At 42.9% G+C, this 14,786-nt stretch overlaps 1 protein-coding gene across 1 annotated transcript in view; it reads right to left on the reverse strand.

Annotated features, from left to right (window-relative positions):
- The window catches only part of MAP3K3 (mitogen-activated protein kinase kinase kinase 3), a 60,581-nt gene that overhangs the window by 37,590 nt on the left and 8,205 nt on the right, over positions 1 to 14,786 (reverse strand). The window contains exons 2-4 of the mRNA XM_082860483.1: positions 14,202 to 14,323; positions 12,496 to 12,588; positions 3,417 to 3,457 (exon numbers count right to left, since the gene is read on the reverse strand). Of these exons, the coding sequence (XP_082716609.1) occupies positions 3,417 to 3,457; positions 12,496 to 12,588; positions 14,202 to 14,323 (256 nt within the window). The remainder of the gene's footprint in view (positions 1 to 3,416; positions 3,458 to 12,495; positions 12,589 to 14,201; positions 14,324 to 14,786) is intronic.

The following is a 14,786-nucleotide window of genomic DNA, read 5'->3' on the forward strand; positions in this document are numbered from 1 at the left end:
TAACAGACTTGACCATCCAAGGAGTTTGGTATCCACAGGGGGTCCTGGAACCAATTCCCTCGGCTACCAAGGGATTACTATAGAACCTTTCCATTACAGCAGCAAGTTCTACTGAACAACATTGATAGGATATTACTATAAACCATAATCTATCCTTCACACAAAGCATAACATCTCAGGAAGATAATTTCTCTATAACTTTTCCTTCATCCATCACTACCTTTCATTTTTGGAAATTATACTGCTGAATGTATTAGCTTATATCTACCAGGAAATCCATCCATATTGTAATCCTTATTTTTCCCTCAAATCAACTGTCCCAAACAATAATTAGGTGCAATCTAGATATGGGTTATCTAGATATGAGTGTTTTCTGGATTCTTTTGAGAGAATACCTTTCTATTAATTCAAAAGGGGCCAGCCTTTTTTTTTTAAATCAATTTTTTAAATTTATTTATTTTTTTGGCTGCATTGGGTCTTCGTTGCTGCGTGTGGGTTTTCTCTAGCTGTGGCAAGCAGGGGCTACTCTTCCTTGCAGTGCACAGGCTTCTCATTGCGGTGGCTTCTCTTGCTGTGGAGCATGGCTCCAGACCTACGGGCTTCAGCAGTTGCGGCATGTGGGCTCAGCAGTTGTGGCTCGCAGGCTCAGCCATTGTGGCTCACAGGCTCTAGAGCACAGGCTCAGTAGTTGTGGCACACAGGCTTAGTTGCTCTGCAGCATGTGGGATCTTCCTGGACCAGGGATTGAACCCATGTCCCGTGCCTTGGCAGGCAGATTCTTAACCACTGCACCACCAGGGAAGTCCCCGGGGCCAGCCTTTCTGAATAAAATACCAGGAGATCACTCAGATGTCTCTAGCACAGTTAGAAAAACATCAGGCTCAGAGATAAATTTTCCTGCATTTGGCCTGGTGATGAGCCATTCAAAACCCCCAAAAGCAGCCCAAAAGTCTGGTCAAGATCAGAAACCAGCACTCCCAGGTTTGGTAAGATCTAAGCTGCTGCTACCACCTTGAATAACAGACATTTTTAGGCCAGTACTTCAAAGAGGGGTCTAACACCCAGGACAACCATCCCCACCAGTGTTCAGACATGAAGGGAAGGAGATCCTAATCTACAGTCCTCTTCTGCCCTCCTGAGGCTAAGAGGGAGGAAGGGTAGAAGTCTGATGCCCACCCTTCCAAAGCAAAGGGAAAGCCAGCCCACCAGAATGGATACCTGGCAATGACGAATGGGAAAAGTCACTACTTCTTTCCTCTTTTCTGTAAATTCTTATTCTATAAGGGCCTACAACATTTAGGTACATACTGTCCATATTCCCTGTAAAAAGTAAAGAAAGCCCACAATAACACTTTCTACAAAATCCTAAGACATGAAATACACGAAACCAGAGCTGTCTGGCACAGAGCAGCTTGAACTTGGCTTCCCCGCACCGACTTTATAAAGTCCTCAATTCCACACACAGTACACAAACAGTGAAATGCCATGGCTCCCGAAAACAGCTCCATAAAAAGAGAATGCAGTTTTCAAAACCTTGATACCAACACTGCCGCTCAGGGCTTCAAAAGCCTGACCACCTTAAATATTTGTGGTTTCGATCTGGCAGCATCTCTGAAACTAAACACATTCACTTTCTCAGTGTAAGTCCGCTCACTGTAACTGCACACCACTTAGGGAACAGGAATTCAGGAGCGTGTACTGTGTAATTAGGCTCTAACACAACTGAGCTTTTGATTTCCTATCTTAATACTTCTGAAAACTCTCTGCTGCTCCAAGTTTGGCAATCCCTCCAAAACCCAGTCAGGTCAGAAGTGTGAAAAGGAGCAACAATGAAGTGACAATTTAAGTTCCATGCTACTGGCAGGTCATAGGACAAACAGCTGGGGACAGAGCTCAGAAGACCTTCTTCCCTCCGGCCCTGGAACAGACCTAGAATTCGCATGGCGGCAGCAGAACCCTGGCTCTGCAGACCACTCTTTGTACAATGTTTCCATCCGGCAACCTCTGACAACCTTGCAGACTTCCGAATGTATTTTTTTAAGGGAGAACAGCAGCCAAAGATCTCCGGAGCTAGTTTCAAATTGGGCTGAAAGATGCCAGCAGTACAGAACTACCAGTACAAGAGCATTTGAAGGCACTAAGGTCCTCTGGTGGGACTCCTAAAGTAGGTGGATCTTATCCTGATGGGTATGCTCTTTGCCCCTCCAAATGCTCAAAGCAAAGGAAAAAGGGCGGGGCAGTTATCAATGGGAGAGAAAGGCAAAGAGGGGGAAAACAGGTACTGAAAAGCTTGCTTGTGCGCATGCTTGTGCCACATACATGCACACACAGGGTCTCAAATATCCCCTGACCAGAGTTCTGTAGGCTTTCTTAAAGGTTTTCCTTAAAATAACTTGAGAAATTCAGTGGAGTCATTTTTCTCCACTGAGAACTTCTACCTTGACTTCCTACAAAAAACTAAATACTGACAATGGAGAAAAGGATACAAGGGTTTTGTAACATTACTTTCACTTCCCTAACAAGGTAAAATACAGAATGCAGACTGAAAACTCCCTTTCTATGTCCTCAAATGAACTGAAATCTTTCACAACTGAGGGACTTGATGCAGCTTCCCATGACCTAGAGACATTTTAAACTTTTTTTTTCTTTTTCCGCTGAGTTGGGTCTTCACTGCTGCGCACGGGCTTCCTCTCATTGTAGCGAGCAGGGCTACTCTTCGTTGCGGCGTGCGAGCTTCTCATTGCGGTGGCTTCTCTTGTTGCAGAGCACGGGCTCTAGGTGCGCAGGCTTCAGTAACTGCAGCTCACAGGCTCTAGAGCACAGGCTCAGCAGTTGCGGCACACAGACTTAGTTGCTCCGCAGCATGTGGGATCTTCCCAGACCAGGGCTCGAACCTGTGTCCCCTGCACTGGCAGGCGGATTCTTAACCACTGCGCCACCAGGGAAGTCCCAAGACATTTTAAAGAAAAACTTCCAATTCACCAACCTGACCCCTGATGTGGACAAAACCAGGGACACTCTACCGGGGATGGGAATGGTACCACGTAACAGGAGAATCCTCATCTCCCTCTGATGCCCATGGCTGGCACAGTGTCAGTGTGTCTGGAAGCCATGACTCAGTAGAGCTGGGGTCCTGACTTCCTCCCCTAGCACAATGGTGGATCTCACAGTAGCAAAATAAGAGCAGAAGAGTAAAACATTAGCAGTTGAAACGGCTTCCAATTTTAAGACCAGAAACAAGGTTCAATCAGTAGGCCAAACCAAGGGTGAAACTTTCCCCTTTATGCCCTATCAACCCCATTCCCCAGCCAGTGACCCCACAGGAATCACTCCAGGGCAATGGCTTCCACAAGCTGAACACTTTCTAAGAAATGCAGCATACATGAACACAACCACTCATCAGAAGGCAGACTTACCGCCTCTCCCCGTTGTGCTCGAACTTGATCCTGACGTCACTCTGCCAAAGAAATGATAGACAGGTTAGCGGTTTCTCTGGTGTGTGTCATTCCTGCCCTTCCCAGGTAAGTCTCAGGCAGTCCTTTAGCAACCTTAGGCAGACATCCCTGATGGCTCCTGTTAGAGCTTCTCTACCCCGACAGGCATTCCTTTCAATGAGTTCTAACCCCAGCGGCAACAAAGCTCTTGGGACAAGATCCTTTGGTGGCTGCCCCAGCTCAGGTGCTCTGCTCTGACATATCATTTCTAAGTTCACACATTCTCTATTTCCACAACTGGCTCTGGAGTTTCTCCCACTATATCACCACCTCCTGGCCAGCACACTGTTCCTTCTGGGCTGATGTAACTAGACAGAAAAAGAAACCTTAATACTGATACTTCCTAGCTCTATGACCACAACCAAGTTACTTATCCTCTGTAAGTCTTAGTTTTTCCATCTGCAAAGTAGGGCTAAACATACCTAATTCACAGAGTTGCTATGAGAACTAAACGAGAAAATGTAAGTAAAATACCTAATACATAGCAGACATGCAATAAATGGTTGCTGCTGCTACTAATGATTTCCACAATCCTTTCAAGGCTGCCCTCAGTGGGAGTAAAGTGGCACTCTGGACAAATACCTTATAATTGTCCCCAGCTCTAGCCTAAATGGCCATCATGTGTACCCTATAAGCTCCAGGAGGACAGGGTTCATGTCTCTCTTGTTTCTGTAGCTCCAGTGATAAGCAAAGGTAATAGTATATATCTGTGCTTACAATATTTATTAAACGGATTGACTGAAGAATAGAGTTGGGCGTTAAGTGTCAGAAATTAAGACGAGGTAGGAGTGTTAGAATGTTAAGGAACAAATCAAGGAGGATGAGAGATACTGTAAAGGGCAAACAAACAACTTGAAGGAGTTAAAAATGACAGGAAAAGGGAGAAGATATTATAGAAGAAAAGAACAGGTACAGGGGAAAAAGAAAACTAAGATAGTCAGGAAACCAACAACTAATAGAGGGGGAGGTAAGAAAGTTCATGGTCAATGAATGAAAATTATACTGAGATTGACAAATTAAAAAACTGTGGCTTGGAGGAAAGAAGAGGGTTTCAGAGTATCTGAAGATGAAGAACACAGAGCAGACAGAAAAGATGACAGAAAAGGGAGAAAGCTGAAAGGTAGGGTGGGTGCACACAGGACTTCTTTTTCCCAAGAGATTGGGGGGCTAGAATTCCCTTCCAGTCAAATGAACTAGACTGGTATTTCTAATTTACACTCTAAAAATTATTGAGGACCCCAAAAAGCTTTTGTTTATGTAGATTATATCTACTGATATTTGCCATGTTAGAAATTAAAATCGAGAAAATTTAGATTTTATTCATTTAAAAATAATTTAAAAACGTTATGTGTTAACATAAGTACATTTTAATTAAAAAAACTTTAAAAAAGTGAAGTGAGAGAATGCCAGTCTCTTTAATGCATGGCTTAATAGGAGACAGCTGGATTCTCATATCAGTTTTTGCTTTCAAACTGTTGTAATAATACGTATTGTGTAGCCTCTGGAAAACTCTACTGTACATTCTTAAGAGTATGAGGGTATAAAGGGCAAGGAACATCTTAGTACTATTATGAAAATAGTTTTGACCTGATGGACCCTCGAAAGGTTCTTGAGAACTTCCTAGGGGTCCCAGAACACACCTTGAGAGTCAATGAATTAAAATATAAGAATACAGCCTCTAACTCACTATTTTAAAGACAGGGAAATGGAAGCTCAAAGAGCTTCATGACCCTGAAAAGCTCACATACTAAACAGTGGACAGCAAAGCTCCCCTGAGGAGTAGGCCTGCGATGTGACAACTTTTCAAAATACAGCCCTGATACAGTCCTTTCATCCTTTGATGTAACATATGGGCCACTTGATCCCATTACTAATAATAGGACAACAGTTAACATTTACTGAGGATTTACTATATACTAAACCTTGTTCTAAGCATGTTTCATGTATCAATTAAACTAACCCTCACAACAGGTACTATTATTGTGTCTACTTTACAGGAGAACCTAATTTACAATGAAGTTAAACAAGTTCTCTCAAGATTATAATGCTTTAAAAGAAGCTCAGATATGCTATAACTTAAGTGTCACACAGGCAAGGGAGGTTTATTTTACTCACAGATGCAGGGCTTCAATGGGAGCACTGAAAGAAGGAAACTATCAAAGGATCTTTTGAGACCTTTTCAGAACTCATGGAGAAGATGGAGTAATAATAATGGAACCAGCATCAGGAGACCAGGGTAGCGATCATGCAGGAAGCTATGGGGCCTGGGGAACCAGTAGGGGAGGCTCTGGCTGAGGCTGTGCGTAGGTGGAGATGGAGGAGGTGGCATGGAAAGGCAGTGTGCCCCCTCTGGTGTGCATTCCAGGTGAGAGAGACTGTGTGTGTATGTGTGCACATGCGCGTGTGAACATGCGCACACAAGCAGAAAGGTGAGGTACTGCTGCAGAGGAAGTTATCATGGGGCTTCAAGGTTTGCATGAGTGACAGCAGTGTTTTCACTGTCTTCTGTTTCTCCTTCCCCTGAACTACTAAGCAGCTCCCGTGGCAAGGCCTTCCGAAGCACAGTGCCTGCAACACGCTGCCGCATCTGACATGCTGTCTCCAGCTTCCCATGCTGTCTGGTTCCACAACTAGCTCTGGAGTATCCCAAGTGCTCACCGCAGTTTGCAGCCCTGTCTGTCCCTGCAGCTGGGTTACCACTCCTTTCACCTCCTCCTGCTCACAGCCCAGCACACCTTGGTGTAGCACTCATTATTATTATATTTTATTAATCGATTCTATTTTTAGAACAGCTTTAGAGTTACAGAAAAGTTGAGCAGATAGAGCAGAGTGTCCATATACCCTTCTCCCCCCTCCACCCCCAGTTTCCCCTATCAGTAACATTAGTATGGTACATTTCTTTTTGTTACAACTAATTAAACAATATTGATGTGCTAAATAAAGCCCATAGTTTATTCAGATTTCCCTTTTTTCCTGTTGATTAAAAAAAAATTTATTCCTCTGTTGATTTTTATCTAATTTTTTATAGTAATAAAAAACACATAACATAAAAACACATAACAATAGCTCTCATTCTAAACTGGGACATTATATTTAGATGCACCTATGAAGGAATCCCCTCTGTCCCTTTGTGGGACTGAAGGAACTAAATTTATTTCATGATGGGCCACAATCCAAATACTATTCTACTTGAATTTAGTGAGAAAGGGAATTAAACTTTTGCCTCAAACCACAAATCACTCCCACTCAAGACTCACCTAGCCTGTGATTAGTAAGCAGTGTAAACAAAGATGCCTAGCCTTCTGAATCCCTTGTCTGATGTGGCTACAGCCTTTCCAGAGCAGGATGCAGGCTTCCATGTACGACATGGTGTGCCCAAATCTGCCAAGTTCCTAAATCTGAGTGACCCCTGTCAGGCTGACTAGAATAAGCCATGGATAAGGAAGTTCAGATACAGCTAACTAGATTCAATTCCTTCCTGCCCACCATCCTCCTTGCCCCTCCGAGGCATTTCGCACTGGTAGCGGCGTCCTCTGTCATGAGGTTCTCTCCTCTTGCCTCTGTGACTCTATCCCAAGCCAGGGAACCTGCCACCACTCTAACCACTTCTGCTTCTTTGCTGGTTCCTCTTCCTCATGCCTTCTCACACCCCTCCCCCAACATGTAACTGTACCTCAATGTTTGGACTTTTGGCCTCTGGATTTCTCTCCCTCTTCTCACATCTTCCCCTTGGCAGGAATTAAAAAATCAGGCAACCTATAAATAGAAGATTCCCAAATCTCTATGTCCAGCCCCAATTTCTCAAGCGAAACCTCATCTGTCTGCCACAGATATAAGGCAGATAAGTCATTGTTAGGAATGCAGCACTAGAGTCAAACTGTCTGGCTTCAAATCCTGGCTCTATAACCTCCTTTTTGTAACCTTGAACTAATCTCTCTGTGACTCAGTTTCCTCATCTGAAAAGTGAAAATAGTGACAGTATCTATCTCATGGAGTTATCAAAATAATTAAATGAAATAACTGGATAAAGATATGAGAAAAGTTCCTGACACATAATAAGTGCTCAAAAAATGGTAATACAGGTCCTTTAGCCAAAACCCTTGGGGCCGAAAGTGTCTCAGAAAGCACTTTTGGATTTAGAGAGGTAGTGGTACGTGTTCTGTATGTTAAGTGATGCCCCTCCAGGGGGAAGGTGTCTGGGCAGCACTCCACGGCACAGCAGAACGCTCACAGGCATTCCGTGCACCCCTCTGCGCTGCTTAGCCTCTCCTGAAGTTAGTTTGGGATTTTGTAACTACTTCTGACCAGCAGCTGGGAACAAAGTTGAGTTTTACACTCTCTTCCCTGGCAGCCACGTGTGCCAGGTCAATGGAGCCACCTTCAATCAGGGTCCTTAAGTGACTGTGGGGAACACTGTCCCCCCTTCCCTGTGCTGGCCATATCTGTACAGTCACTAAGATTTAGGGTTTACCTGTTAAGAGCAAAAGCTAGTTTTTGTATTGAAAAGTATGAATATTCACAATTAGTCAAATAAATAAAGACTGTAAATGGCCCTGTGTCCATTCAGGCCAAGTTTTGTTGCCAAATGAATTTGCTGCAAATTTAAAAATAAAGAAATAAAATTTTAAAAACATCTTTTAGTTTGCAGGACTCTTTGGATTTTAGAGTTGCAGATAAGGGATTGTGTACCTGCAAAAGCAATATACACACATACCTCTCAGAGTATTTCACTGTAGTCGCAAACTCAACCTAGCCATGTGTGTCTGCATCAACTACCCTCCCGAACTAGTCCCCCTTCTCAGTGTTGCCATTTCTAATACTGGCTACAGGCTCAAACCTCTGAGTTCTGCTTGATTCTTTCCTTCTTTTCCCTTTCTCACAGCCAGATGGCAAGTTCCAATTCTCCCCTCCAGGGACTCCAGTATGAGACTCTGCTTCCCATTCTCTCAGTTGTCACTCTCGGAGCCCCTTTCCCCTCCTGAATTCCTGAAGCAGCCTCTGTACTTCTCAGCTCCCCCCTTCCAGCACATTCTACATTCCTCCACAGTTTCAGTCATCTTAACCACCGCTTTCACCACACCCCTTCTTTGTTCAAAAAGTAATCAGTGATACCCATGACCTATGGAATAAAGTCTAAGTTCTTTACTGTCATTCAAAGCCCTCTGGAATGTAAGCTCACTCAGTTTACCTAATCATCTCACACCGTTTGTTCTCAAAGGGAACCCTCTCTCCAGCCAGATCAATGCCCACCCTATTTCCTGAAATATGCCATATTCATTCCTTCCCCTAGGCCTTTAATAATTCAGCTTCCCAACCTGGAGTGCCACACTTCCTCCTTTCCACCTAACTAAACTCTTATACATCCTTCACTGCCTGGTTCCAGTGCCACCTCCTCCAGAAATGACTCCATAACTCCTTCGGCCCAAGTTCGTCTTTTACTTTCCTGGCCTCCTGTGGCTCTCAGTATCTGTACCATATATTTAGGCATAGTCACATAGTACCTTAGTTTCTTTTTTTTTTTTTTTTACATATTTCTCATTTCTCATAAGACTGCATGATTCCTAGGGTACAGGGAATATAACTTATATTTCTTTGTCTAAGAAGGTTGAGTATAGGCCCATGTTGAACTGAATGGAGAGGTGCTGCTGCTGAGAAAGAAGTGCCAGTACAAAAATTCAGATCTAGGCAGGTTCAAGTCCCCTGCCCACCAGAGCTAATTTGGTGAAAGGAAGAGTGAGAGCATGCCCAGGCCTGGCTGCAGGCCTCCAGGCTGAGCTACGGATTTGGGAACTCAGGGGGCAATAGGAGTAACCAACGATACCAAACTTAAGCAGACGTGACCTTCTCAAAGTTTGAACTCAACAACTGGATATGTAACCCAAGAAGACTCCCAAGAATTCAAAACAACCTTTATTAAACAAAGGCTTATGAACCTCTGACATGGCAGAGGCCCCGGCCAGCCCGTGTCTCCGGTGCCCTCTCTCTGACTCTGCAGTGCTCCCCCTCCCTGTAGTTGCCATATACCTTTGGCTCCCACATCTCTGGCACTGGAGTCCTTACTTTGCCAAAGAAAGTAAATAAATGAGAAGAAAAGAGCAACAAAAATAATTTTATTTGTGTGACTCAGGAAAGTCCTAAGAGATCAGTGGAAGAGGTGATTATAAAGCAACCTTCTTCCCTACCCTAATTCTTTCTATATCCCCAGTCCCAGCATTGTGCCTGGCATGCAGCAGGGGCTCAGTGAGTATCTGAATAAATCAATGATGAAATAGTGTATTAGTTATTTACTGCTAGTTAATAAACTATCACACACAAAAAAGGAAGCTTCTTATAAAATAGAATATGAGGCTTGTATATTGTATTATGTTTTATTTTCAAACTAGCCAGTCTATCTTATCAACAACCCATGAAAGAGAAAGGAAGTCCTCAAGAGTCAGGTCTATCACAGTAAAAGCAAAAGACAGTCTGCTCAATCACTGACCCTGCGGAGGAAGAGCTCCTAGAATTCTCCTCCTCTGTAACTAATAGCCAAGAGCCTGCCCTTCTAGCACCTGCTATGAAGAAAGCAACTTTTCCATTCTTAAGCACCCACTAGTGAACATCTGGAGGGTCAGACCCAGACCCTGGGCTCTGTTCAAGCCTCTACCTACCACCGTGTAAGATTCAAGGGAAACAGGAATCCATGGTAATAAGGATTCTATTTTTTCTTCTACTGGGACTTTCATATATCAGGTTAGCTTCCTAAGTCTGCAAAGGACCATCTGATATATAGTAATGTCAGTCCAATAAAGGTAGAAAACCTTAACCCTTTCAGTTCCATGACAATCTGCATACTTCTGGTTAGATGCTTTCACTAGTGCTCATACCCACAATGCCCGAACATTAACAGAAGTGATGTAGTCACTACCACTTTACACCCGTACCTTGTTTTACAATGTATAAAATCTTTTGTATTCTGTCTATGATCTTACAACAACTTTCAGAGGTAGACACTAGGCCTGTATTTTCAGATGGAAAAACTGAGGTTTAAAAAGGTTATCAGACTTATACATGGTAAAATTACTGTGACCGGGAGTCAGAAGATCTGGGTTTGCTTCCTGGCTCTACTTAATATCTTTGCATAAGCACTTTGTAAACTTTAAAGTATTATACACATGCTTATAGTTTAGCTTATAGTTGTTGTTATTGCTGTTAACTGTTGTTGTTGGAAGCACTCTCTAAACTGTAAGATCCATGTTAATGGATTATTAACAACTCAATGACTTCTGGGCCAGTGCTCCTTTCACTACACTAAGCTGTCGCCCTCACAGAGAAATAGCACCTGTTGATAAAGCACTGTTAGTTGATGACTGCTAAAGGGTCTGCCCTTCATGGCCTATAAAACCAGCCACAGGCCCCAGCTGAGGATGTGCCACTCATGTCTAAGAACATGCAGCCAGCTCTAACCGGCTGTAGGCTTCCAGGGACCTAATGTCCAGGTGGGAGAATACAGAGAGCACAGATCCTAACTCTTAGCAAATAGTTGAATAACCAAGCGCCTCATACCCCTGTACTTCCGTAGCTGCTCAGAATGCTTAGTTTTTCTCAAATGTATTCTCTTTTTCAATTAGTTGCCTAGCTTGTTTACTCAGGGAAGAGGGTATCTGAAGTCTTGCCAAGCAGAGGTATTAAATTATGATTTCCCGTTCTTCCAGGCCTCAGCCCCCAAACGATTCTGTCAGCGAACCCCCAGCTCCTGTGGCATTCCTTGCTGTGCCAAGCTTGAGCCCCATGAGGCTATGCCAATCTCAGCACTGCCATTCTCACTCTGAGGCGCTGCTTGCCTCTGCCAACATCATTCCATCCCTGAACAAACCACCTTTCCTGGTGGCCAAAACACTCGGGTACTTTCAACTGGGACTCTGCAATTTGAATCTTTAGCCCAATTTGACATTTCTTAGACCAATTTGGCATCTCTTAGCCATTTAAATTAGGTTTTGATCTTTCAGTCCTCTCTCCTCCTAAGCATGGACCTTCTGACAGAAGAATTGCTACTGGAGAAAACCGTTTAATCCTAGCCTAGGCCCAAGCAAACAAAAACAAGAATTTTTAAAAAGGGAATTCACTGTGTAAACTGTAAAGTCCTACATTAACAGATTATTAACATCTCAAGACTCAGGCTGCGCTCTTTTCATTACATTGAGCTGTAAACACTTCTCCCCCTAAATGCTCCCACCATCCCCATCTCACCCCATCCTTCCTTGGAAATGCAATCACTGAGACTCTCTCTCTCCTTCTGCTGTCACGATTTTGCTGAAGACTATTTCTCCTGGTCAGAAGCTGAACATCTGCTATACTTCCCAGGAGAGACCATTCTACAACCTTGACTTTATTAAGGGGGAAGCTATTTTGACGTTTTCATTGCCCTTTTACCCAATATTAGCATAAAACTTTGAGCTTCAACTTCTAAACAGCCATGCTAGTTCCAAGCTTCATATTCCCCCCAGATCCCCATGCCCCCTGGAATAGACGCTTAGCTGGGATTCCCACTGATGAGATTATCACAATGCATAGAAACTCATGACCTGTGTGGTGGAACGAATGTACCAAGGAGATGTGCACATCTCCAAGCATGTACTTAATTTCTTGCCCAACAAATCAATAGTCCCTTATACAGTATATAAAGTTGTGCTATCCAAGACAATAGCCATTAGCCATATGTAGCTATTTAAATTTAAATTAATTAAAATTAAATAAAATTTTAAATTCAGTTCCTCAACTACACTGGGCAGTACAAATATAGAACATTTCCATCATCACAGAAGTTTACTGGACAGCACTGACAGAGGTTGCTTATGAATAATACTGTTGTGAGAAATGGTGACAGCACACAGGTAATGAGTAACCAGTGCTCCCTGCAAATCCACTAAAACAATTTGTCCAGGAAATGAATTCCACACTCTTCCAGCACTAGTAGATTTAAAAGCACATTTTAGCTTTAACGGGTAATTTTGTTCCTTACCAAAAATTTCTTTTTCTCACTGGCCCCTGCACATGAGCTTGTAGTTACTGTGGGGCTGTTCAGAAGGGCTGAGCTGCTGCTGTTGTGTTTTTTCTTTAAAAGCAAAAAAACTGAGGTTAATAATTTGTATCCTTCATGCAACAGAAAAAGTTTGACGATATTCAAGTAAACCGTGGGTCCAAAGAGCTAGTACCGCTTGTTAAGATTATTTCCTCTATACTAGTCAATCCTTTTCACAGGCTTCTACCTTCATAACCACTGCCTTCACCCCAATAACACAGCAGCAGGCATGGTAAAAGATCAGGATTTTTCTTATAATAGCTTTTAGGCCTAAACAGGATTCCTAAAAGGTAATCTCCCTTCAAGGAATGATCAGAGACCACTCCACCCCGCCTCTTCTCCGCAGAGTCCATTTAGGTCTTCCAACTCAAGAAAGCTTCCCCTTTTCACCTACTAACTGACATCCACGCTAATAGTCCCATTTGGAGAAAGATCAGCTGACTGGAGCAGCGTTAACAAGCACACTCTACATAGGAAGACAGGAAGGAAAGTGAGGTCATTAGGCTCAAGCCTGGGGGAGGGGATTCACTTCTGGTAAAATGCTCCTTCCAAAAGCAGCTTTGAATAGAAGTGAGTTACAGCAAGTGAGAACCCACACAATTAGAATAATGTACAACAGTACAAGAATGGGCCCTATTCTGTTGTTCCCCTAGTTCTGTAAGGTAAACACAAAAAATAAAAGCAGCTTTCTAAACTATTCCTTATGTTACAACTGAAACAAAAGGACTTCGGGTCCCTAGTTTTCCTAAAGGCAGGAAATACTCTGGGAGGCTATATCTAGCCAACCTCAGACAGAAGAAGTTCTAGCCCCTTATACTTTCTCCAGGAACCAAGAGCACTTCTGAAGAATTGGTAGACAAGGTGCAAATGAGGAGAGAGAAGATTAGCTGATAACGAAGAGAACCACAAGGAAGGATATCATCAAACACACCAAACTTGGCCATCTGATACCCACCAGGAAGGAAAGCTCCCCGTCACTCACTCCTCTCTGTGGGCCAAAGGGCCTAGGCAACAGGGAGGTCAGTGACACTGGAGGCGAGAAGAAGGTTCTCAACAGCGCACAACTTTAAATGTTAACAAAATAGAAGCTGTTTTCCTAAAGAAGCACACAACTCTCAATAAAACAGGCACTCTCAACTACCTGAGTTAATGGGGGGAAACAACTGTAAACAACAATAACAAAATCACTCATTGTTACTTATATGATGATTATATATGATGTTTTATTAAATAAATTTCCCTTCCTAACTACATTTTAAATAAACCAATACTAAAATTAATTTTTTCTGAGTATATACTGTAAGATAGCTAAAAAGTTTCTGAATTAGGGATCGTGAATCTGGATAAAATATTTGCCAAATGATCAGTAAAGGAAAAAGTATATGAATACTGTCCCCATAATTAGTGAAGAAATTATTCTAACTCTCCAAAGATGAAACAGTATTTACAAGGTGAGATGCACAAGGCATTGGGACTCCAGATCACAACCCACACCTGGTTAGTACATATCACTTACCATTTAACAGACTTAAGGGAAAGGACCAATAGCATTCAAGCCTGTATCAGAGTATCATTGGCTTCTCACATATTTGCCACCTGAAAACCCCTCCCCAACAAATTTAGTTAACAGCCATGGCCGCACACACCTGCCTATTTGGGTGACCCGTTTCTTTGTTCTTCATGGTCTCATATCCAGGCACCCGGGGACGTCGGCTCATCTGGAGGGCCACCAGATCCTTCATGATTGAGTTCAATGCCTCCTGTTCGTCTGCAAAGAAAGAGAGCACATGGGCTAAGGTACTTTAATACAGACCACAGAAGTACTTTCACAAATTATATAACTAACACTCAGGGAGTTCTGCCCAGGTGAGAGACCCTGTAACTATAATCTCATGAATTTGTTATCTGTGAAAAGTAGATAACTGAGGTCAGACTATGGCAATTTGAATTTTAATGGATTCTTAACAGCTCTCCAATCAGATTTCTGGCAGCAATATCTACCAGTTCACTGGGGGCAAGGGAGGTGTTCAAACAGACCAATTCTTCCAGTGCCAGAGAAACTCAACCAGGAATAATAGATGAAGAGTTGGAGTGAAGAACAACAAAGCACAGTGTAGTAGGGTACTGAGTGAAAAGATGAATTCATGGAGAGCTGATTATGGGACATAGTCAGTCAGACTTATTCCTAAACTATCATACACAGGAGAGCATATTTAAAAGGTACCAAACAA

Source organism: Leucopleurus acutus, assembly GCF_964270905.1.
Source record: "Leucopleurus acutus genome assembly, chromosome: 19".
Classification (NCBI taxonomy): Eukaryota; Metazoa; Chordata; class Mammalia; order Artiodactyla; family Delphinidae; genus Leucopleurus; species Leucopleurus acutus.